Genomic DNA, 22,627 nt, shown 5'->3' on the forward strand with positions numbered 1-22,627 from the left:
AACTACCCAGTTCTAACCCACCTAACCAGATACTGAACTACCCAGTTCCAACCCCCCCTAAGAACTTTCCCCTTCTGGCCGTCTCCTCTGACCCTGGAAACTGGTGCTCCTCTCCACTACTGTATTTGAGAAGGAATTCAGAGTATTTCTTTTCTGTTCTGCTGTCCCAGGAACGCAAACATGGGAATCTTCTCAAACACACCTGACTTTCTTGCAAGGGTTGTTTACCAATGGTTGAACAGTAAGGGGGAGAATGGTTGAGAGTCGCTTAATGAAAGGCAGATGGCAGGCAACACTGGTTATGTCTAAGCACCCATCAGCGCGACTGCAGATACCCTTCCTGGGGCTCATGGGTCGTCTTTGTAGCTAGACAGACTTGACTTTGGTTTTTATCAGCTGAGAACATCAGACAAGCCCTTAAAATCTTCAGACCTCAGTTCTCCCATCTGTGTAATGGGGATAATAGTAATAACTAACCTGCAGCATGCTTTTAAAGACTCAAGCAACATTTAATTATGCCTGCCTGGCTCTGGGCACAAAGTAGGCACTCATCTGCGGGGGTCCCTGAACTTCCCCAAGGCAGTACTCTCGTGGTAGTTTCACAGTGGGAACTTTCTCCCCTGGACTCCAGTGAAGCTCTGCTCCACCACCCAGGCAAGACTATGGACTGCCAGGCATGCAGGCTGGAAGCCTCGCTTTTGGTCCTCTTGTTTGTAGGTTAGTTCAGTGTGGCTTAACACTCGTTTCCAGTTGTTTATTTTGTAGCTTGCAGCCTCTTGCACCTCAGAAGAGTTAATTCATAGAAACATACTGCTCAGGAAAAGCCAAGCTGAAGAACCCGTTCACTGCGAAGCTACCTTGGTGGGATTGCTTCTGTTTTTAACCCCCAGGTCCATGGAGATCAGGTTTGAGCTGCTAGGAAGCTGTTGGTGTGTAAAGTCACCTCCACTGAAGTTTGCTCCAGAGAAGGCTGGATGGCTTAGTGCCTGCTCCTGTGTCTGATTCCCAGTGTGGCTGAGCCAGCAGGGGACAGTGGGGAGGCCGCTTTCAGAAGTGGCTGATGCTTCATCACCCAGTGCTGTCCACTTGTGCCATGTGGCTGGGGAAGGGGCTTTCCTGATTGGAGCCGTGCTGCTATTCATCATTCTGCCCGTAGCCGAGTGAGGACTTTCTTATGCTGTGTAGAACTTCAGACTGGGAATTTTATTCTTATGAAATAATTACATTAGTGTTTCCCAGTTTATACTCAACTCCTATCTTATTTGAGCTTCATATTTCTGCCAAGGAAAGAAGGCTAATTATGCCAGTCTTATAGATGAGAATAGTGAATCTCAAGTATCTTCAGGGAATTCTTCGAAGTCACATGGTTAGTATCTGACAGAGCCAGGCCTGGAGCCGAGGTTCTTACATGTATGGTAGCTCATTTCCTTATACTGCATGCTTCCTCCATAGAATCCCTCAATCTGGGTTCTTTCCCCCATGCTATGGAAGGCTTTCATTCCGTTTGATTGACTCTGTTGATTAGAATGCAATGATTCTGCAGAAAGTGCCTAGCCTTCCCCAAAGCTGTACTGTCCAGGAAGAGTTGCTCTTCCTTGTCCCACCTGACAGGGGTGTGGATACAGAGCAAAACTGGCAGGAAGTGTCACCGACACAGCTGGAGCCCACATTGGGTCTGCATGCCTGCCCACTTGCTCGCGTTCATTTTGTTTGTTCTCCGCATCCCCTTTCCTTGTTCATCATCCAGTCTTCATATGTCAGACTTTGTTTCTTTCCACGTGGGCCAGAGCGACTGTTCCTTAAAGCTCCCCGAGGTTAAACTTTGCAGGGTTGCTTCCACCAGCAGACCCAGCACTTGGTAGGCCGAGGCAGGATGATCTCAGCTAGTTCAAGGCCAGCCTGGACTACATAATGAGTTCCAAGTCAGCCTGGGCTAAGGGGAGACCCTGTCTCAAAAACCCAAGCCAAAGACCCCTGAGTTGGCTCAGTAGATAAAGGTGCTTGCTGCTAAGCCTGGCAGCCTGAGTTTATTTAATTTCTGGAAGCCTGTGTGCTTTTGCACATGCATCCTGCAAGTGCGCGCACACACGCGCACACACTCCACCCCTCCCCCCATAAAAATTATCTTAGGTTTGTCAAGAATGCAGCACAGGGAAGCCAGGCCTTCATGCGATTCTAAGCTCTAGCTGGCTTAACCATTGTAGAGTGCATCTAAATAGAATACGCGCTGCATATGTAGGGTGTGTCCTATTGCACTGTCACTTATGCAAGCGCACTTCAAGTTTCTTCTTTTCATCAAAACGAGGAAACAGAACATGTTTTGTTAGTGGTAGTTTTACATGCACACCCACAAGGAAGTGTGACCCTAAGCTCTGTGGGAGGGCTAAGTGTTGGAGCTGATGGGAGAAAATGCTTGATGGCTGAAATATTAGCTGCTGGATATTCAGGAGAGAGGAAAACCCACACACTCATGTGGTGTGTCCAGGTCGGTCTTGAGGTAATGGTGGAATGACAGCTCTTGTCTACATCCACAGTGCGTGCACCTTTTAGTTAAGGAAACCCTCTTAAAGTGCCCCAGTTGTCATGTGTGCGGGGCTAGTTAAAAGTGTGACACCCACAGAACACCAAAGGACCACCGTTGGACTCTCACTGGTCAGTGGAGCTCCTCTGGGATGGCCGCCGTCACCCAGCTGCACCAGGGTGGTGCTGCACTCTGCTCTCCAGAAGGTGACAGCTGAGTCTCTGTCTCTGTAATCTCTGGAACTCTGAGAGCAGGATTGCTCCTGTGGGCAAGGAGGCCCTCCAACATTTGTATAACCTTTGTGTAGGAACCTGGGAAACCCAGATGTGGTCGTGCATAGTCCTGGTCCTCAGGAAGTCAAGGTGGAAGGATTGTGAGTTCAAGGCCCACCTAGGCTGGGTAACAGGACTCAAAGGAAGAAGTGGGGGAGGTAAATCAGTAGGTAAATTTGTTATAGTCTACACAGGGGTGAAGTTGTAAATTTGAGAATTTGGATATCTGAATTAGAAATTAGTCCTGCCTAATAGGAAGATAGGTGTGTGTGTGCATGTGTGTGTATACGTGTGTATGTGTGTGTGTGTGTGTGTGTGTGTGTATGTGTGTAGGGAGGAACAATAGACTTTGGAACTTTTTTTTTTATTTTTTCAGAAAAGATGTTTATCTCTGTGCCTCTTCTCAGTTGGCAGAGAATAGCTGTCCAGAGTACTGCTCAGGCCTCATGAAAGATAGATTTAGGGAAGTTGTAACGAGCTTAATAACCATCTGTGGAGTGACATAGATTGACACACCCAATTACACAAGCCCAGAGTATGAGAACAGGCGATGTGCAATAGTCTCATCCGAATCTGCTGGTCATTATCAACAGTGATAATAGCTCAGCTATTACTTCAGGGCTGCCCTATCAAAGGCCGGGGCCGCCCTGCTGAAAACAGCCTTTCCCACCCCCTTCTCCCCTAATTTCTGTTTAAACACATTTTTTTGAGAGATTTTGAAAGAATTCATTTTGTTTCTTGTTTTTCATTGACTTATTTTATTTTTAAACGCCATGCCTTCTTAAGCCAGCAGGATGGGCCAGTGTATTGTAGGCCACTTTCTGAAAATGAATCTCTTCGCTGTCTTGGAGCCTTCTGTGACACCATGCTGCTCTGGCTGTGTGACGATTGTCACACCCTTTCTAGTTTACGGTTTAGTCACCTGTGGGCACTTTCTGATGCAGTGAGTGCATTTGGGTCGCTGTAAGTAGGCGGGAGGGAGAGGTCACAGGGACAACTTGCATGTTAAGAACATGACCTGTACTAGTTTGTCACCACTTAGAGAGGAGCATCCTTGCCTTCTATGGAGACCAGGCCATGCATTTGTAGATGCTGAGGCAGGGACCTGTGAGATCTCAGACCAACTTGCTGTACGGGTGCCGGGGTGAGTTTGGGACAGCAAAGCCTGTTCCTCTGCCTGTCCCTCTGTGTAGAACTAGATGTTTACTTTATTGGCAGAATCTTCTTGTTTTTAAAAAGGTCCTATCAACTTTAGGAAGGTCTTTAGACCCTTTCCACCGTGGAAAGACTGCAGTCTGTCTTTTCGCAAACACCACCATCGTCTGGAAGTCCTGGCTCTGACTGGAGTCTTCCCGTGCTGTGGGGCCTAAGACTGAAATGGAAATCTGGGCTTTCATAGAACTTCTTGAGCTTCTCCATGGTTTTCTGTGAGGGGAGGTTTGATGTGGTATGTGTCCTCTGATTTGTTCACGTGTCCCCCCACTGTAGGTTTGGGGTTTTAACGTGCGAGTGCCTTGTTTTCGGAACACGTGTCTTTGTACAGCACAGATGAGGCCTGATTGTTTGACAAATGGTCACACGTATGGTGAGTCTGGGGGAGGGAGCGGTGCCGTCATAGCTGGGACTAAGTGTCGTGCAGACAGTGGCTGTGGGCTCACTTGGTGTTTGAGAACTGTAGAATTCGAGGAAGCCCCCTGAGTATAGTTTTTAGAAATCCAGGTAAGGACAGTATGAGCCCAGGTCATGTGCCAGATAAAAATCTGGCTCAACAAATGTATTTGCTGTTTTATCGAGGAGTTTCTTCCTCTGTTGAATAATGGGAGGAGTGGCTTATGCCTCTTCATAAGCATCCATTTCATGCATGCATTCATTCAACAAGTACTCAAGTGCCGCCAGGTGCTGGGCACTGGTAGAATTGCTGTGGAGTTTTGAGGAGAATGTTAGACACCTCCTTCAGGTCTAGGGCTGCCGTGAGCATAGGCCAGCGTTGACTTGTCCTTGCTGGTTAATGATGCGTACAGCTCTTTTCTCCATGCGGCTAGTAAGGCCTGACTACTCGTCAGCACAGCTTCATTGATTGTGTTTGCTGCACTAGACACGGTACCGGCTGATGCATCTATTCCTTTGAAAAACCTCAGAATTTAAAAGATGATGAACTTTGAGAAGGTTGGTAACTTGGAGCTGGAGAGATATTTGGCAGTTAAGAGCACTGGCTGCTCTTCCAGAGGACCCAAGTTCTAGTCCCAGTACCCATGTAACAGCTCACAACTGACTGTAACTCCAGTTCAAAGGATCCAATGCCCTCCTCTGAATGCCGTGGGCATTGCACGCTTGTGGTACAAGGGCATGCATGTAGACAAAACAGCCATACACTAAATATTTTAAAAAAGAAAAGAAAAAGTGGAGAACTTATCCAAGTCCATGTGGCTAGTTATTGGCCCTGCTACTCTTGACTGCGGCGTCACACCCTCTACTCTCAGCTTCAGACAGGTGGCTTGAACCTGTGGGTTGTGTGGAGCCAGTTTGATAGGTATCCGACAACATACTGTAGGGAAATGATGGAAAAAGTAAAAAGCATCCCATTTAGGATCAGTGTTGTTTGGGGCATGTACACATATTTGTGGCGGTTGAGTTCTAAAAGTAAAGTGTGTTTCTTCCCTTGGTGACAATAAAATGCTTGCAAGTAAGGAAGCTCTAGCTTCCTTAGCTGTCACAGGCTATGAGGATTCCTTTGAACAGACTGGAATCTTGGCCTTAGAAAAGCGAGCTCTTCAAGAGCATGAGAATAGTGGCCACACAACACCCAGCCCCCATTCCCTTCACCAAGCTGCTCCCTTAGCAGGGCCGGGAATGCCTGGGCATTGAGTCTTACCTGCCACGTGCCGGGAAGTATGTCGTGGAAGCTGTAGAGATGTTGACAGAGGCTGAAAAGGGAACTTGAACCTCAGCCTGCTCTGAGCAGGTGAAAACCCGGCCACGGAGCCCCGCGGTTGCAGATAAAGACAGAACATCTCTCCAGGGAATTCTGGCATGCGTGTTGGAATGAACGCGATAGCATTAATGAATGGCGCAGGTTGTGCAGACTGTTTCTATGTTAACTCATGGAACTGCTAATTATTTTGGCAGAGTGACCATCGCTGTTTTGAGTGAGAACGGTGACCGACCAGCAAGTTCACATTTCTGTACATTGTCTTCGGTTCCTTCTTTGGTCTCTGCCAAGTTCAGAGCCATTTTCCTTATAACCTGGCTTCCCTGGCATGCGTTTAGCCTCATTTTCCTTTTGCTGCATTATATACCGCTTTGGTAGCAGGTAGTTTGGGTTCCTGTTACCCTCTCCCTGATGTTGGTCAGGAGCAGGGCTGTGGTGCGTTGGCTGGATCTGGTGAAGGGTGTATTGGTTTTCCATACAGCCTGCCCCACGGTCATCAGAAGCACTCACAGTCTGTCTAGAAGTGTCCTGATGAGGACCTCCGAAGTTACTTGTGTGCTTACAGACTTTTTGGCAAGTGCTCATTAGTGTCTTACAGTCTCCAGATGCCGAGAGATGGAGTCGTGACCTCACCCGGGAGGGTGGCAGGCAGCTGAGGTATAGCTAGGACACTGTTTGATTAATGTGCTGTGGTGTGAAACGGGAACATGATACCAGAGTAATAAGAAAACTAAGAGAAAAGTAAGAATGAAGCGACAGAGCCAAGCATGGAACCAAAGTCATCGCCCCTTAACATTTCTGCCCAGACTCATTTTAACCGAGCACCCGATCACAGAGAAGCCTGACTGTCTTACAGGTACCTCTGTCCCCCAGCCTGTGTCTGCGAAAATGAGATGCTGGGAAGGTGAGCCCAGTGTGTCCTCTGAAGGGCATACATTTTTTACTGTGTGGAATGTGGGGGTAAAGCAAGCAAGCACCTTCAGACTTTTAAATACTGTGCCCCAAGAAAAATGCTGTTTTGACCATAGGCTTTTCTTAAGTAAATATTTATAAATTATATAAATGTACAGCCAGTAGGCTGCCCACACTCCTGTGTGTGTCCACTCTTAGTAAAGCTTAATCATGTGTTTTTCAATGGTTCTGAAGTTCCCTCCAGCACTGCAGTGGAGGGTCTTGCACCTCCCCCGCTTCTAGGATGCACAGACCTCATTTTGCAGACCACTGATCCAGAATGTAAATGGAAGAGTTTAATGCCGAAGCTATTGGCTCTTTCATTAAATAGATTATCTTTTACTCCAGTGTTTCTAATGCCCCTCTGCAAAGTAGCTTTTGTGAATTCGTGTTCAAATTAAAAGACTGTGCTTCTGGGCTGGAAAAGATGAGATGGAATGTGTGTGTGAATTAAGCTGAATCTGTCGTTGAGAGACTACTGGTTTTCATTTGGAAAGAGGAGAACTAACAACCCTCCTTCAACCGGTCTGGCTGGTATTTGATGTGATTAAGTCTTCCCTTCTCATCGTTATGATGACTAGCCTGGTTCAGAATCCAGACTTAGGGCTTGGTAAATGCTTACTTAAAAAAAAAAAAATCAGCCTACTTGGGAGTAAGCTTGAAGCAACAGAGTAGGATGATGTATCATACGTGTGGGGTGTCCCACTGAAGGTGACTACCATCCTGTAAGGGTTGTGGATTTTTTTTTTTGGTGGACAATTTTTCAGGGCCAAGCTGAGCAGGACACATAGCCAAACATGAGAAAAATAGATCTCTAATTGCATTTCAGAGTTTGGAACCTCAGCCCTGTGCAGATTGGCCGAGGCAGTGGGGCACTGAGCAGATGCAGCAAAAGATTGCTTTGGCTAGTAGAAGAATTTCCATTTTGTGGTAAACCAGTCATAATGCTGGATACCATTTGAGATATAAAAAGCAGAACAGAGCTGGCTAGCTGCAGCCTAGCAGACAGACTAATGGACATGGGTGCTGTGTGTGTAGACATTTCTAGACGTTTCTGCAGCTGTGGATATGCCAATCACTTTGGGGCTTGAGCTGTTGAGCTCCTTACTCTCACTGGAAAAACGAGTTGAACCAAGTGTCCTGCCGAGGGTGAGTCAGCAGTGTCCTGCTCGCCTAGGACAGTCCATGGTTCCTATGAGGTGTTCCCAGTCCTGTGGTTTTCCTCCAGCTGAGTAAAGACAGCTGTTGTTCCACAGGGGCTTGGATGCGTAAGGAGATGCCTGTTTGCTCTTCTTATTCAGTGTAGCCTTCCCCTGCTCTGATAGTTTTTAAAACTTAGTTTTGTGCTACCTCAGGTTTTTTTTTGTCATTGGATTTCTTCAATTTGGTAGAGTATAGTATTTAGTGTACACATATACACACATACATACATATCATTTTTTTAACAAAGGTACTGTAGTCTAAAACTTTATTTTAATTAATCTACCAATTCAAAGTCCTAGGTTGCTGCATGGTGTCTGATATCCTTAAAAACGTCGTAGCAATGGGCAGGAGAGATGGTTCAGTGGCTATGAGCATGCACTACTCCTTTTTTTGTAATATTTATTTATTTATTATGTATACAATGTTCTGTCAGTGTGTATGCCTGCAGGCCAGAAGAAGGCACCAGACCTCATTACAGATGGTTGTGAGCCACCATGTGGTTGCTGGGAATTGAACTCAGGACCTTTGGAAGAGCAGGCAATGCTCTTAACCGCTGAGCCATCTCTCCAGCCCCTGCACTACTCTTAATAGAGAGCACAGTTTCAGGTGTCACAGCTGACTCTCACAACCACCTGTAACTCCAGATCCAGCGGATCTGATGCCCTTTTCTTGCCTACAAACCTACACTCAAACACATATACACAGGAGTGAAAAACCTTTAAAAACATGCCATTAAGACTGCAGAAAAATGATGTTTCTAAACATCTTTTTTTCATTAAATAAACTCTATATGTATTGATGTTTTGCCATCATGCATATCTATGAACCCTGTGTGTGCAGTGTGGTGCCCACAGAGCCCAAAAGATCTCCTAGGACTGGAGTTACAGATGGTTGTGAGCAGCTATATGGGTGCTGGGAATTGAACCTGTGTCTGTTGGAAGAACAGCCAGTTCTCTTAACCATTGAGCCATCTCTCCAGCCCCTTAACATTACAGTTTTTAAAATTGCTTATTTTTTATGGGTATGGATGTTTTGCTTGCATGTATGTCTGTCCATGCTGTGCTTATGGAGGCTCAAAAAGGATGTCATACAGATGGTTGTGAGCCAGCATGTGGGTGCTGGGAATCAAACGTAGGTTCTCTGGAAGAGCAGCCAGTGCTCTTAATCCCTGAACCACCTCCCCAGTCCCTGTTTTGTAGTTTGTAAGTCGTGCAGACATGAAGCAGAGTGGCACTTTCGGGACAATGTGCCAAACTGCAGTAATGAAATTTATACTTTTCCTTTGGAAAACAAGAGTCTGGGTGTCTGGGCCTTGTGGAGAGAAATGAGCTAAGATTTTCTGGGATCCAGCAACATTAAGGGCGAGTGTCAGAGTAGTTTATTTCTTATTTTAGGAAGGTAGTCTTGTCTCTTTTCTGTCTTTGTTGATTCTTTTAACTGGACAGAAGCTGTCCAGATGAGGAAAATCCTCCGTCTCCTATGGCATTTCTGGTTTACCACATTAGTCAGTTCCCGCCTCCTCTGAGTAGCAGGCCACGCTTTTCCTGTTTAGTGGTTCAGTTTTCATTAGCTCAGTTTGCAGATGTGTGTTTTATTTTGGAGGTATTTATAGTTAACTCTTTGAATTACAGATTCTTTGATCCAGAGATGGTGACTGCTTATTGATAATGGACTTGTCATTTGTCAGTGCAAAATCTCATCACAGTGGGGTGCAGTCATTCCTGGGGTCTGGTTCTAGTGCTAACTCCTGCAGTTTCTCTTCCTTCCATAATGCTGTTTTGTTATTGAGAAGAAATGGTGTTTAGTTGCAATGTTCTTTTTTTTTTAAAGGAAAAACTCTCAACAGTTTCAGCCTCTCCCTGCCCCTTTTAACCACATAAAGTAACTTATTTTGTTTCCCAGAGTTGCTCTACTTTCCAAAGTGGGATTCTCTTGTTGAGGAGGTGGGTGATAGTAGTGAATGCAGGTCTTCTTAGGGCATGGGTGTCAAGGGTGGGTCTGGAATATAATATTAGCAGCCACTCTTGTACTGGGAATTTAGTCCTGGCTTCCACAAGCATGTGGTCTTTGGCATAGCGGGGCTAATATGTACTTGGGTGTCTATTTGATGAGACTGTTTTTAGTCACAGATATGAATTATACAAGTTTACAGGATTTTTTTTAACCTAATGCAGGATCAATAACAACAAAAAAACCAAACTGCATTTGCTGGGTGGTTGTGGTGCGTGCCTTTAATCCCAGCACTTGGAAGGCAGTGACAGGTAGATCTCTGTAAGTTCAAGGCCAACCTGATCTACAGAGTGAGTTCCAGGACAGCTAGGGCTACACTACACCAAAAAACTCATCTCAAAAAAAAAAAAACAAAAACAAAAAAACCAACCAACCAACCAACCAACCAACCAACCAACCAACCAACCAACCAGATGAAAACCCTGCACATTCTAGTCCTGGCTTGGATCCTTCATCTGTATGGCTGTAGGCAAGTTTCTTAGTTTTTGAAATGTAGTTTCCTCTTTTGCAAAATGGTGCTAATGGCAATTTGCATGCCTCACAGGGTCATGGGGATTACTGGAGATCATTTGTATGAAAACACCTGGCTGGCCTGTAAGTGTAGTAGTTTATTTCTGTGTTGTCTTTGGCAAGTTGGGATGTGTACAGTTATGGGGAGAGAGCTGACCAGTTTTCTGGTTTACTTCCTGGTCACCAAATATTTATAGACCTGGGTGGAGGGGTGGAGGCAGAAATCAGGCGAGAGTCCCTGTCCACTAGGAGCAGGGGTGTCAGTCTTAAATACATACTGTAGAGTGCTATCTGTGGTCTTTCTTAGTCAACAGCCGCTTCATCTGTGGTTGGCGTAGGTGCCTTTGACCCACTAGCTCTATGGCCTGGGATGTGGCTAGCTAATTTCTGAAACTCACGTCCTCAGAGTTCCTCTGTGAGGTCACCAGTGGCAGGTTTGGGGTTCTCTGTGCAGACATGGTCCTATGCTGGAGCTCACTGTGTTCAGAATCACAATCGTGCCCAAACTGTAAGTGCAGCAGCTTGAACGTCAGATTGCATTGCAGTGGCAGGCTAGAGCTAAGTCCTTGGTTTGTTTGACTTGTTTGTTTGTTTTTTAATTTAAGCTATAAAACCTAGAGTATTTGAGACTTTCCGTGGAGACATATTTGGGCCTATAGCCAAGGTGATTACAATGTCCTGGTTTTAATATTTTCGATGAGGTCATCGTGTGTTGGGGGAAGGGTGGGTGTTTACTCTTCAGCTCTCTACCATACCCTGTCCCTGACTCTTTCCCCCTTTGTTTGAACCCAGGCTCACTGACACCAATACCGGTTGTTCCTAAGGATTTAACCCCGTAATGTGGTGAGGTGGTGGTGGGAAGGCCTTTCCCACTGGGCACGGAGTGGTCTGCCTGGTAAACTCTTCTGTAAAACCTCTTGTTCAGAGCCCTCTCGCTCCAGTGTCCCCTGAGTGGCATGAATCTTAGTGCTAAACGAAGAGGATTAGGTACCTCCTCTACGGGGTCTCTGTGTCCTTAGAAGGCTCTAATAAACTTTCATTTTGCGGGTTTTCCTTGTGCTTTGTGGGAAATTAAGGCCTTGTTTATCATCCTCTTGGTGGGAGATAGAAAATTACTGGTTTCCATCCCATGGGCAGTTCAGCTCGGCGATCATTGCCCAGGCATGGACTGTGGGCCTGCCCTCACAGCTGGGTTCACCTAGTGGAGCAGAAATGGCTAGCGTTGCCTTAGTTCTAGCATCCGCATGCTTTCCTTCTGGAACTCGTGGCCAGAGAGGAACGACAGAAAGGAAGGTGAAGTGGGAGTAGGCCGCGGCATTCACTCTCCCAGATCCTTCTCGCCCAGGGAATTTGTTACTTGTTCATGATGAGTGGCAGATGGAGGGGCAGCACCTTGTACAGACATTACCCTTTAATTTTAATTTAGTATTTTAGAGTTCGCATTGTCCCTTGCGGCCTTTCTGAGACCACCAGACGGAAGGCGGCATGGAGCCATCCCTGGCCTCTCTAGACCTGAGGAGAACTTTTCCAAGGGCTTCATAACCCTGGGGTTTCTGAGTTGACTTAGTTGCGGACTGGGGTTTGCCAGCGGTGCTCCCTGGTTGTGCGATTCCACAGCTCTCACCAGCTCAGCTTCGTGCGGCTGCTGCCTCTTCCGTTGTCCTCACGCTGATATGAGTTAACTTAAATGTCCGTGTGAGGAAGTAAGTGGAGAAACTGAAAAGTAAGACTAAAGACTGAAGTGTAGCCTGTGTCCTGTGTGTCCTCTTCATGGGTACAACAATGGGGATGCAGAACACCCTGCTGGCTCCCTCTGGTCCCGGACCCTGGGCCCTGGGTGTGTGATGGTCCCATGTGTCCTCTTCATGGGTATGACAGTGGGGATGCAGAACACCCTGCCGGCTCCCTCTGGTCCTGGGCCCTGGGCCCTGGGTATGATATGCATCCACCATCTCCAATCTCAAGATTCACTTTTCTCACAGCTTGTTTCTGTGCTGATTTGGAGTATCAGATATAGACCAGGGATTTAGGATCTTTTGAGGCTCTTGGATTTAGATGATTCTCAGTGACGTGTGCAGGAATGCAGGGGTTGAATGCCATGCATGGGTGAGTGGGGTTTGTTTGGGGCTGTGGTATAGAGTGTCTGTGACCCGGATAATCCTCTAGAAGCCATTCTCTGCAGACTTGTACACTTCAGAACACATGGCTGCATTCTGTGCCTAGTCACCATCTGCACGTAGGCATGGTATGATGGTGGCTCTTGTGAACAGCCTCCTTTCCCACTACACATGGGTATTTTTGAAAAAAACCACGAGGATAGACGCTGGTGAAGAAATCTGAGACTCATCTCTGGATTTTCCCTGCTTGGTTTTGGGAAGTAGCCTCAATGTTTTGCGATAGCATTTAACAATCACAGGTTTTTTTCTTTTTTAATATAACTTTGTGTCTATGCCTTTGTTTTTTTTGGTGAAATCTACCTCTGGATGAACAAACACTAGACATTGTCTTCTCTGTTTAAAACCACTCTGAGCAATTTAAACTAAAAGGACACTTTGCTGCTGTTTGGGGGAGGGGAGCAAGAAAATTATATATACTTATACATTTTTTTTTTCCAGTAAGGGCACTTAAAAGCTTCTGTTTAAAATTATGGGGTTTTAAAAATATTAAGTTGTGCTTACCCAAATAGTTGTTGTTGTTGTTGTTTTTAAATCCTTATAATAGGGAGGGCTACTAAAAGTGCAGGAAGTTGGTGGCAGGCCAACTTTGTCTTGATCAGAGGACACAGATAGAGATGGTTCAGCAGATCAGGTAGAAGATGACAGTTCCAGCTCGGGCTGGCCTCTAGAGCACTTTTTGTTTAGCCTCTGGGAATGGTGCTTTGTGAGCTTTGTGGGCCTGTGAGCCTTGTGTCTATTTTGGTTAGTGTCATTTCTTCCCTGGTGGGTATCTAGGCTGAGGAAATACCCCAGGGCTTCTGGGACCGCGCTGGGGCTTACTGATCAGTGGACGTGCCAGGAGCAATGACACTCGTCACCGTGAAAGGATAACAGGCTTCTTCACTTGAATTTCCTGTGTTTTTATTGTTGAGGTGTTTTTTTTTTTTTTAATTTTTAAAATTTTTTTCTCATGTGTTGGTTAGTTGTAGATTTTGCTTCTGTTCAGCTTCTTCAGTGGCTGTCCCTTCCTTGGTACACATGGCTAAAAGTGCAGGGGGTTGGCTCAGAGGGACTATCATCACCCATGCAGATTTTACTTTATTTTAAAGACTTATTTTATTCATGTGTGTGTGTCTGTGTGTGCATGTGCACATGAGTGCAGGTGCTCACCAAAGCCAGAAGAGGGCGTCCTCGGATCCTCCGTTGCCCTCTCCAGGTGGCAGTGAGCCTTTCAGTGTGGGTGCTAAGAAGAGCAGTATGTACCCTTGGCCACCATGGCATCTCTCTAGCCCCCACTCATGCATATTTTAAGACAGGAACTTTGAAATGTGTTTTAGTTTTGCTGAGATTAGAAATGTCCTATGCTACTTTCTCAGCTTTTGTCTTGTTAAAGGCCAGGACGTTTCTGCCATCTTCCTCCTTTTATATTCCTTCTTATCGTGAAAAAAGTAAAGTCTATATCAGAGTCTCATATGGGTGTTCTTGTGCTCATGGGACATTTTACACACATAGCTGGTCCCTGAGTCTGTTCACAGGACCTTGTCTTAGATATAATGTCAAGTGAGTACTGCACGCCTCCCATGGCCAGGCGCTTGGAGCCACTGCCTTTCAGGAGGAGCTTTCATGTTGGCGAGAGCATGAACAGCTACTGGAGCTCTGGTGGAAGCAGCATCCAGGCACACAGGAGGATGGTGCTGCCTACTGAGGAAGGCTAGCTTCCTGCTTCAGAATGCAAGTAGGGATTAGCAAAAGGAGGGAGAGGAAGGGGATCCTCTTGTATGGCTCTGGCCTGAGGAAGGAGGTTGCAGAGATGCTGTTAATAGACTGACCACGTTCTGGTTCTGGGTGGGTTTTCAAATCGTTTGTCTCATATAGTGTAATCTCCAAGACACAAGGGCTAGAACTTAGCTGACTGATCTCATTTACTTCGGTTCACATTTGAAGTTGTTAATTTTTTTTCCCATAGTCCTGATGAGCCAAAAGCAAAGGAAGAAGGAAAAAAACACAATGGCATAGTAAACATATAGTGAAACACAGCCCTTTGATGAATTACATCTCCCCTGCCCCCACTCCCCCCCACCAAAGGATTCAGTATTATGAGTTAGGACAAATTTTCAGTTTTTAGAATCACGAATTAATGTAGGCTTGCTAATTCATAGGGATGAATTTTTTTCTCACCTGAGAGACAGTCAAGAGGATTGTCCAGGAGTTGAAGGCTAGCCTGGATTCCATTGTCAGTGCCAGGCCAGCCTGGGCTAGACCGAAATACTGTTGTTTCTTTTTCCAAAGCACAGCAGGTTTCAGTTTGGGGAAAGCAGCGGGGACTGTGAACCCTCCAGCTGTCCTGTGTGGACCTGGAGTCAGCATATTTTAGGTAGGAAACAGTTCCTATTGGGTAATCTCTGTAAAGAGCGCAGAGATCCTTGACACATTATTGGAAAAATAAAAATCAATGTCTCCTCTGCTGTGTTCCTCCTTTCCTTTTAATGAAGGCTGACTCCAAGAGGAAGACAGATACTCTACTTTGCTTCTGTTTAAATGTGACACTTGGGACTTCCTCACTTCTGTTTGTTTGGCTCTCCCCCATGGCTGACTCCCCCCCCCAACCCTGCCAAAAAAATAAAGGATAAAAAAAATGTAGCGAAAGCTTTGTTGTTTGAAATTGAAGGGTGATGTGGAAAGCACTGCAAATCCCTGGTGTCTCCCTGTCTGCCCTCCGTTCTCCTATTTTGGGTAGTAATGCAAGCAGTCATTTCAGAAAGCATGGTCGAGCTCACTTGACGGCGCTCCGTTCAGAGGCCCTGTGCCAGAAGCAACAGAGGGACACAGCCAAGTCCCAGCCAGCAACCCAGACTTCATCTCTCAGATTCTGCTACTTGAAATTTGCATAAACGTTGAAGGGGAAAAAGAAGCGCCCTGTGTCACTGCTCTTCACATATTTCAGGATCTGCAGCCATTCAGGGCCTTAGAATGTTGTCTGAGGGAGCAGTGGGCGGAGCAAGCAGGGAGTGAGGAGAGTCATGTGAGGCAGACAACAGACAGAGGCTTATTTGAAGAGGCTACAAAGCAAGAAGCAATGCCAATTTAAAACATCCCTTGTCAGAGCAGCGAGTGAAACACACTGAAGGCTGCTCAGATTACACCGTCTGGGGTACCAGACTTAATTACTCATGTTAGAGATTCTTAAAACAAAGGGAGGCTTTTAGGCCTGCGGTACGGAGCTGGCATGGCCTGAACAGCTCTGGAGAGTCTAGGAAATTGCCATGAGGAATCCACCAAGACTGGGCACCTTTGGTCTGTCTTTAAAAAGATGAATTCCTGGCATTGGACGTGGTAAAAATCAATGATACTGACCTTGCTGACGGCAGTGTTTGTGTACAGTGGAGGCTGATAAACTTGAATGAACTTGGAGCCTAGTCTGGATTGAATGGCACCGAGGGTCTGTGCTGTTTCTTAGTTCTTTTTGTGGAGAGATCTTGATGTTGGGTATCAAGATGGTATACCGAAGGCATCTAATAAAAGCAGGTTTTGCTGTGTTTGTATTTTTCTTAGAGTCATTTGGCTAGGCCACCTCCTCTCTGTCCTGTCTCTCACTTCCCTGGGCTGCTAGGACAGTGTGGCCAGAGACTGTTTCATTCATGGCTGGCTGATCTATCTCCACGCGGTACTGGTTGAGGGCCATGCTCATAGGTGCTGTGGCCTTTTTGCTCATGTGTAGTGCTAGCTGTACATTTAGTGAGTCATTTCTCTTTATTGTCTTTTTAAAAGGAGAGCAGTCAGCTCTGCGTGGCTTGTCTGTTTTATTGGAGGCTGGTGCCGGCGACTGGGAGGAATTCACTCCGTTTATTGGTATCACACTCCGTGTTAAACTGTGTCGTTTTCCTTTGAAGTTCACGGGCTTGAAGTAGCAGCTGTGACCCTGACCAGACCTTGGTGATCTAGCCCATCCTGGCCTCCATGGCCTTTCTCCTGTGGCCATTGTTTAATCCTTGTCTCAAGACCACAATGTTCGTTTTCTCTGCCTGGGCGCTCTGCTCTGCTCAGGTGGGTCTTTTTTACCATCTGAGGACTTTGTGACCGGTTTGTGCCTCATTTCTGGATTTCGTTCTTCTAAAACCACTGTCCAAAGTGGCTTTATTTACATATTCTTTTGTCCTCCATTTTCCCCTTAAAAGAAACAGTGTTTTTGAGACAGGATCTCTTATTTGTTGACCACAGTATCCCTGACATCGGGGTGGGGCCTGCATCTGCATACCCAGTAAATGCGCTGCTCTGAGTATGAAAAGCCTGTCTCAGCTGGGCATGAGGGGCACATCCGTGATCCCAGAACTCGGGAGGCAGAGGCAGGTGGATCTCTGAGTTCAAAGCCAGCTTGGTCTGCAGAGTGAGTTCCAGGACAGACAGGGCTACAGTGAGACCCTGTCTCAAAAAAACCTGAGGGGTGGGGGGGAGAAAAGAGAAGAGAAAGCCATCGCTGAGCTGTGCACTGAAAACGTGTGATACTGGAAGCTGGCTTCTAAATCTCTGTCACATTGCCAAGTGACTGAGTGACAAGTCCATCTTTTTGTTTGTTTTTGCTTTTTTTGAGACAGAGTTTCTCTGTGTAACAACTCTGACAGTAGACCTGGCCTCGAACTCAGAGTGCTGGGACTAAAGACGTGTGCCGCCACCACCACCACCTGGCGCTTTTGCTTTATTTTTTGTGGTGTGCCTGGACAGAAATACAACAGGATGAAAGACTGACCACAGTCTGCTCCTCTGTGCAATTTATGAAGAAAAGCTGCCTGGAGTCCAAGGCTCCATAAGCTCTTTGATTTGATCCAACACTTCACCTTCTGAGCTGCCTTCATATTTGCATTTAAGTTGCTAAACTGAAACAGTTGCCTGAGGTGTGGTCTCTCCCAGTCTCTGCTGTAGTGGTTTCGTTTACCAACGTTTTTATTTTTTATATGGCACATAATTACAGTATTTACCAGAAATGATCTGAGAATAAAGTCACGAGTCTCAAATTTTACTCTTTCTTTTGTTTATCCAAATTGCTACCACCTACATTTTCTAAGTTCTTTGGTGGTTGAATTAAATAATTTAGGAGACTTCTTGGGTTGGATACTCTGACTTAGTGCATTTGTTCTGGTTTCAAGGGTGGGGTCCCTCAGACCGGGAGCCTCACTGGGGAGCTCACTGGAGCTGGAGAGTCGGTCCAGGTGCTGAGGGACTAGCTGCTGCTGATGTAACTGTAACTTGAACACTGCGCCTTAGTAAATGTTAGACGTTCAAGGTAGCGGAATGCCACAGATCAGCCAAGTGGCATTAATTATTAGCCCGGGAAGCCCACCTCTTTTTTTGGTCAGTGAATTGGATTGGTTCTCTAAGGCAAGGCTGTAAAGTTATTTGCTAGATTGATTGCCACATATTGACTTTGGGTTGTTTGCATTCTATGAAGCTGTCACTGTAATGATTTGCCAGGACACTTAATAGGAACAGGCTGTGATTTTTTTTTTCCCCGCCCATGGCTGAGTCATGGATGGCTGGGTCTTTGATGCTCTCCTGGATAAATTTCTCCATGTATACAGCATATATTTATGTATGTCTTAAAAGTTGGTGTATTTCTTATGTATTACTACCATGCGTATGGTGTGATGTTTATGTGCTTGTGTGTGTTACATGCACATGAGTGTGAAGATGAGGGACCCTGTCTGCACATGTCAGGGTCAGAGGACTCCCTCACTGTCTTGAGACTAGAAACTTCCTTTGCGGGGTTAGCCTGGCCATGCATGAGCTCTTGGGCGCTGCCTGTTTATGCCCTCTCCAAGTTGAGATCACAGGCATGCACACCAAGCCTGGCATTTTGCATACTTGCTGGGGATTAAACTCAGTGCTGTAGCAAGTGCTGCCACCAACAAAGCCATCTCCCTAGCCCCTTTTATGTAGTGCCACTTACTGCTGGGTTACAGGAGACGCTTGGGGTGTTAGTCTACCAAAGATTGGTTCCTAAGTAGGGAATTGAGCGCTCTGAGGTTGTGCCTTGCCTGAAGTTGTACAGCCAGGTTCAGGAGACAGGAGGCAGGACTCATGATGGCATTTACTCCTTGGGATTCTTGCAGGATACAGAGCTGAAATTTGCTCCATGCCTTCAGGGTAGCCCTGTCCAGAGACAGTTTCCTTTTTATTTAAAGAGAGAGAGGAAAAAGCAATTAGAAAAAAGCCTGAAAGTCCTCACTGAAAATAATAAAAGTGTCTAAAGAGAATGAAAAAATCAGTTTGAGAACTGCGGTATGGAGGAAATAACCTGACATTAACTGTTTTAATTATAGTCGTTGCATCGAGCTTATCAGTGTGGGAAGAGGGAGCTCTCGGGCCTTACAGGGAAGTGGGATGGGGGAGAAGATCCCTCTTCCTGAGTCGCTTGCTCAGTGCACAGCCCAGTGATTGCTCCTGTCATGCCAACAGCTGTTTCAGAGAAGGGCCAGACTGAGAGGCGTAGACCTCTGACTCAGTGCTGCCACCCCATAGGGTCTGATACCCCATGAGGAAGCCACTCAACCTCTCTAGCCCTCGTTGGCTCATGGTCATCATAACAGCCGCCTAGCCATGGTTGTGGGAAGTAGCCTGTCTCTGTAGCTCGAGCACAGTCTCTGGGTCTGCTCACCCTAAGTCAGTTTTGTGTCTGGCTCTGCCTTGCTGCTTGTGATGATGGACAGGGCGCTTACCTACTCTGTTTCCTCAGCTGCGGAACATGTGTGACGAAATGAACCACCTTCTCCCAAGGTTGTTGTCAAGACTGAATTAGTTCATCTGTGAACAGTGCTTGATAAATACTTCCAAGAGGTTTATGAACCTGTTGACTGTTAGAGTGGGTTTGTCTTGCCTTTCTAGTTATCCTTAAGAGTTTGGTGTATATTTGCTGATGAAAATTCTAATCCTAGCCAGGCGGTGGTGGTGCACGCCTCTAATCCCAGCACTTGGGAGGCAGAGGCTGGCGGATGTCTGTGAGTTTGAGGCCAGTCTGGTTTACAAAGTGAGTTCCAGAATAGCCAGAACTAAACAGTGAAACCCTGACTCAAAAAACAAAACAAAACAAACAAACCAAAAAATAACAACAGAGAGAGAGAATTCCAATTCTAAAAGCTAAACTTCCAGGGGCGGTAAGTGTGGAGTAGGGTAGACTTCTTCCTCTGCTGGCTGAAATCAGTTAAGGTTGTGGAGCGTGGGTTTCCATAGATTAATTTCTCCTTTTTTCTGGGTCCCGTTGGTGGCGGGTGATGATTCTGACTTCTTACTAAAGTGGCCTGCCTATCAAAACTTCACCTGAAGCTAAGAATCCCTTAGCATGGTTAACCATGGTCCACTCAGACCTTAACTAGTCAACGATGGGCTCTTACACACTTTTCTGAAATGTGTCAATCCTGAAAGGCTCACGGCCTGTTATGGTCAGTGCAGCTTTACTGTCACTGAGACGTGTGACTGCCAGACATGCTGAGTCACAGAGAGGCAGGAGGCTGTGGGATGAACGTCTGTGCTTCCATACCTGGAGCGAACGGGACAAGTCAGCTAAAAGTCTAAAGGGAATGCAGGGCGGAGGTGACGTGGGAATGGTTTTCCCTTTGACCCCGCTTTGGGGTCTAAGGGTCATGACTGGTGCCTGGTTTCTGATCCCGGTTTGTTTTTTATTTCAGCTTTGCAGTGTCGAGGTGGTCAAGAGCCCTGTGTAAATGAGGGAACCTGTGTCACCTACCACAACGGCACCGGCTACTGCAGGTGAGTTCTCCCTCTCTGTGTCTGTCCTCTCTGCCACTGCAGGCCCTGCGTGAGGTGCGCTCCAGCTGTCTCTGTTTGTAATGCTTCTGTGAATGTTGGCTCTCATTCTTCTGGTCTCTGTGGGTGGTGAGGAGGGAAGGACGTCTGTGGGTGGTGAGGAGGGAAGGACGTGGCTGTAAGGTAAATGGTTGAGGAGACCATCTTACTATCCTGCCTTACCATTCGTCACTATGGGAGAGCTTTAGTGAGTGGCTAGTTGACGTCTCTTCTACTTTCTCTTTTATTTTTCAGCCTGACACAGCTTTAGAATCTTATTGCTAAGATACTAGATATAATCATGTTTTTGAGTCCCACCAGGTAGAAGTCTGATTCTGCCCTCTATAAGCGTTTGTAAAATAGTCATTGGAAACTTTAAGTCCCTTGTCTCAAAAGCTCTGTTCTGAAGGCAAGACTCTGGAGTGAGGGGTGTGGGAGCTTGCGGTGGGCGGGAGGTAGGTCTGTGGGCAGATCTCACGAGTTGGGAGGGACTGGATTAGAGCCTTGGGGTAACCCTTGGTTCAAGATTTTTCTGCTTTTCCATTTTTGTTTGAGAAAAACCATGAGATAATTTCATAAATAATTTCTTTTATGTATTTGTTTTCTTAATTTTGAGACTTTGTAGCCGTGGCTGGCCTAGAACTCCCTGTGTAGACTAGGCTAAGATATGCCTGCCTCTGCTTTCCACAGCCCTCAGATTAAAGGTGTGCACCACCAAACCAAGCTGCATCTCTATTTATTTATTTATTTATTTATTTATTTATTTATTTATTTATTTATTTATTTATTTACAAGCTTTAGTAGTAAGGTGTATCCATTCTCTTTCTACCCGAGAAAATAACATCTGTTAATATGAAATTGCTCTTTCTTTTCTCATTTCATTGTGACATCCCTACCCCCATAGAGTCGATTCTGACCCTGCCATCTAAATTCTTTAATGTTATAAGATTATTTCCCCCCTGAGTCAGAAACAATTTTCTTCAACAAAGTGAAAATATTTTAAGCCGTGAGGACAGTAAAATTTAACAATAGTTTGTTTGGATTGAGACTAAGATAACATTGGAAATGAAAGATTTTATGTAACTGATTACGGCTACTAACTTGGTTTTCAGCCTGAAAAACAAAACCCACGTGGTGCATTCTCCTCTTCATGGAAGATAATAAGGGAGGGAGTTCAATACCTCAGAATTGGCGGCCACAGTCTTGTAGGCCTCTGCAGCACCCGCTGTTCTAATGTTTGGCTCTCCAGTGGTCTTATCGGGCACATGTGACCATGTGCTGAGCCTTTGCTCAGCAGACCCTGAAGCTACTTTTGTTGCTACTTTGTAACTGTCATTTTGCTACCTTGATGAATCACAATGTCAGTGTCTGGTCTTAGGCGGAAATGAAGGCCCTGTGAAAGGTCATTGGACCCCTAGGTTGAGAACGGATATTCTAGGATATTCTAGGGAGGCATAAACAGACATCTGTTTACCTCAGGTAAGGCACTGAAAATAGAACCAAGAACTGATGCCACCCCAGTCTGCTTGGTGAGCCAGTAGTTCATTGGTGCCCCTTATTGGCGCCCAGGTGGCTCAAAGGCAGCCACCTTGCTGAAAAGCCCACACGGGCTTGGTGGCGAAATCTAGAAAGCTTTATTCCTGGCCTGTCCTGCACAATTCACACAACTTGCAGCCAGCTCCACGGAGACAGTCTGCTCTCCCCACAGCTGGTCCCGCTTTGGTGACCCTGGAGCAGGACCTTGTAAATTTCACTACCTTCCTTCTTACCAGCCCTGTCCTGCCTTTGCAAGGAAGTGTTTCAGTTGGGAGGAAACAGCCACACACGCTCCTTGAGTTAAGAGGACCATACATACAGAGTTCAGCACATACCGTCATTTCCATGTCTCTTATCTGTTTATCTTAACAAGATTGATTTCCCCTCTGGGAATTTTATTTGCTTTGTGTTACGTTGGCCTGGTAGAGAGGCCAGCTAGTTGGATGTAATTGGACTTAGTGACTTACGCAGAGGAATTCCACAAAGGTTATAAATGCTGGCCTGTGTGTGTTCTCACATGAGAGAGGAGGCTTCAGAGAGAACAGACTCTGAGTGCTGGAAAGGACACTAAGTAAGGGTTGCTTTAGGGAGAGGCAGTTTCGACAATGGCTAGCCTCAGACATGAAGCATGACTGAAGAGGCGTTGTTGTCCTCAGCTGCAGAAAGAAACCCCGCATGAAGATGTGCACAGTGGAAGGAGAGCAGCCTGGGGCCAGGTGTGGTGGACGCTTTCAGTCCCAGCACT

General features: G+C 46.1%; 1 protein-coding gene across 1 annotated transcript in view; it reads left to right on the plus strand.

Moving 5' to 3' along the window:
• Notch2 (notch 2) overlaps positions 1–22,627 on the plus strand; it is a 140,441-nt gene that overhangs the window by 16,778 nt on the left and 101,036 nt on the right. Inside the window, exon 2 of the mRNA XM_013349913.2 lies at positions 20,229–20,310. Within this exon, the coding sequence (XP_013205367.1) occupies positions 20,229–20,310 (82 nt within the window). The remainder of the gene's footprint in view (positions 1–20,228; positions 20,311–22,627) is intronic.

This window comes from Microtus ochrogaster, chromosome 21 (genome assembly GCF_000317375.1).
Source record: "Microtus ochrogaster isolate Prairie Vole_2 chromosome 21, MicOch1.0, whole genome shotgun sequence".
Classification (NCBI taxonomy): Eukaryota; Metazoa; Chordata; class Mammalia; order Rodentia; family Cricetidae; genus Microtus; species Microtus ochrogaster.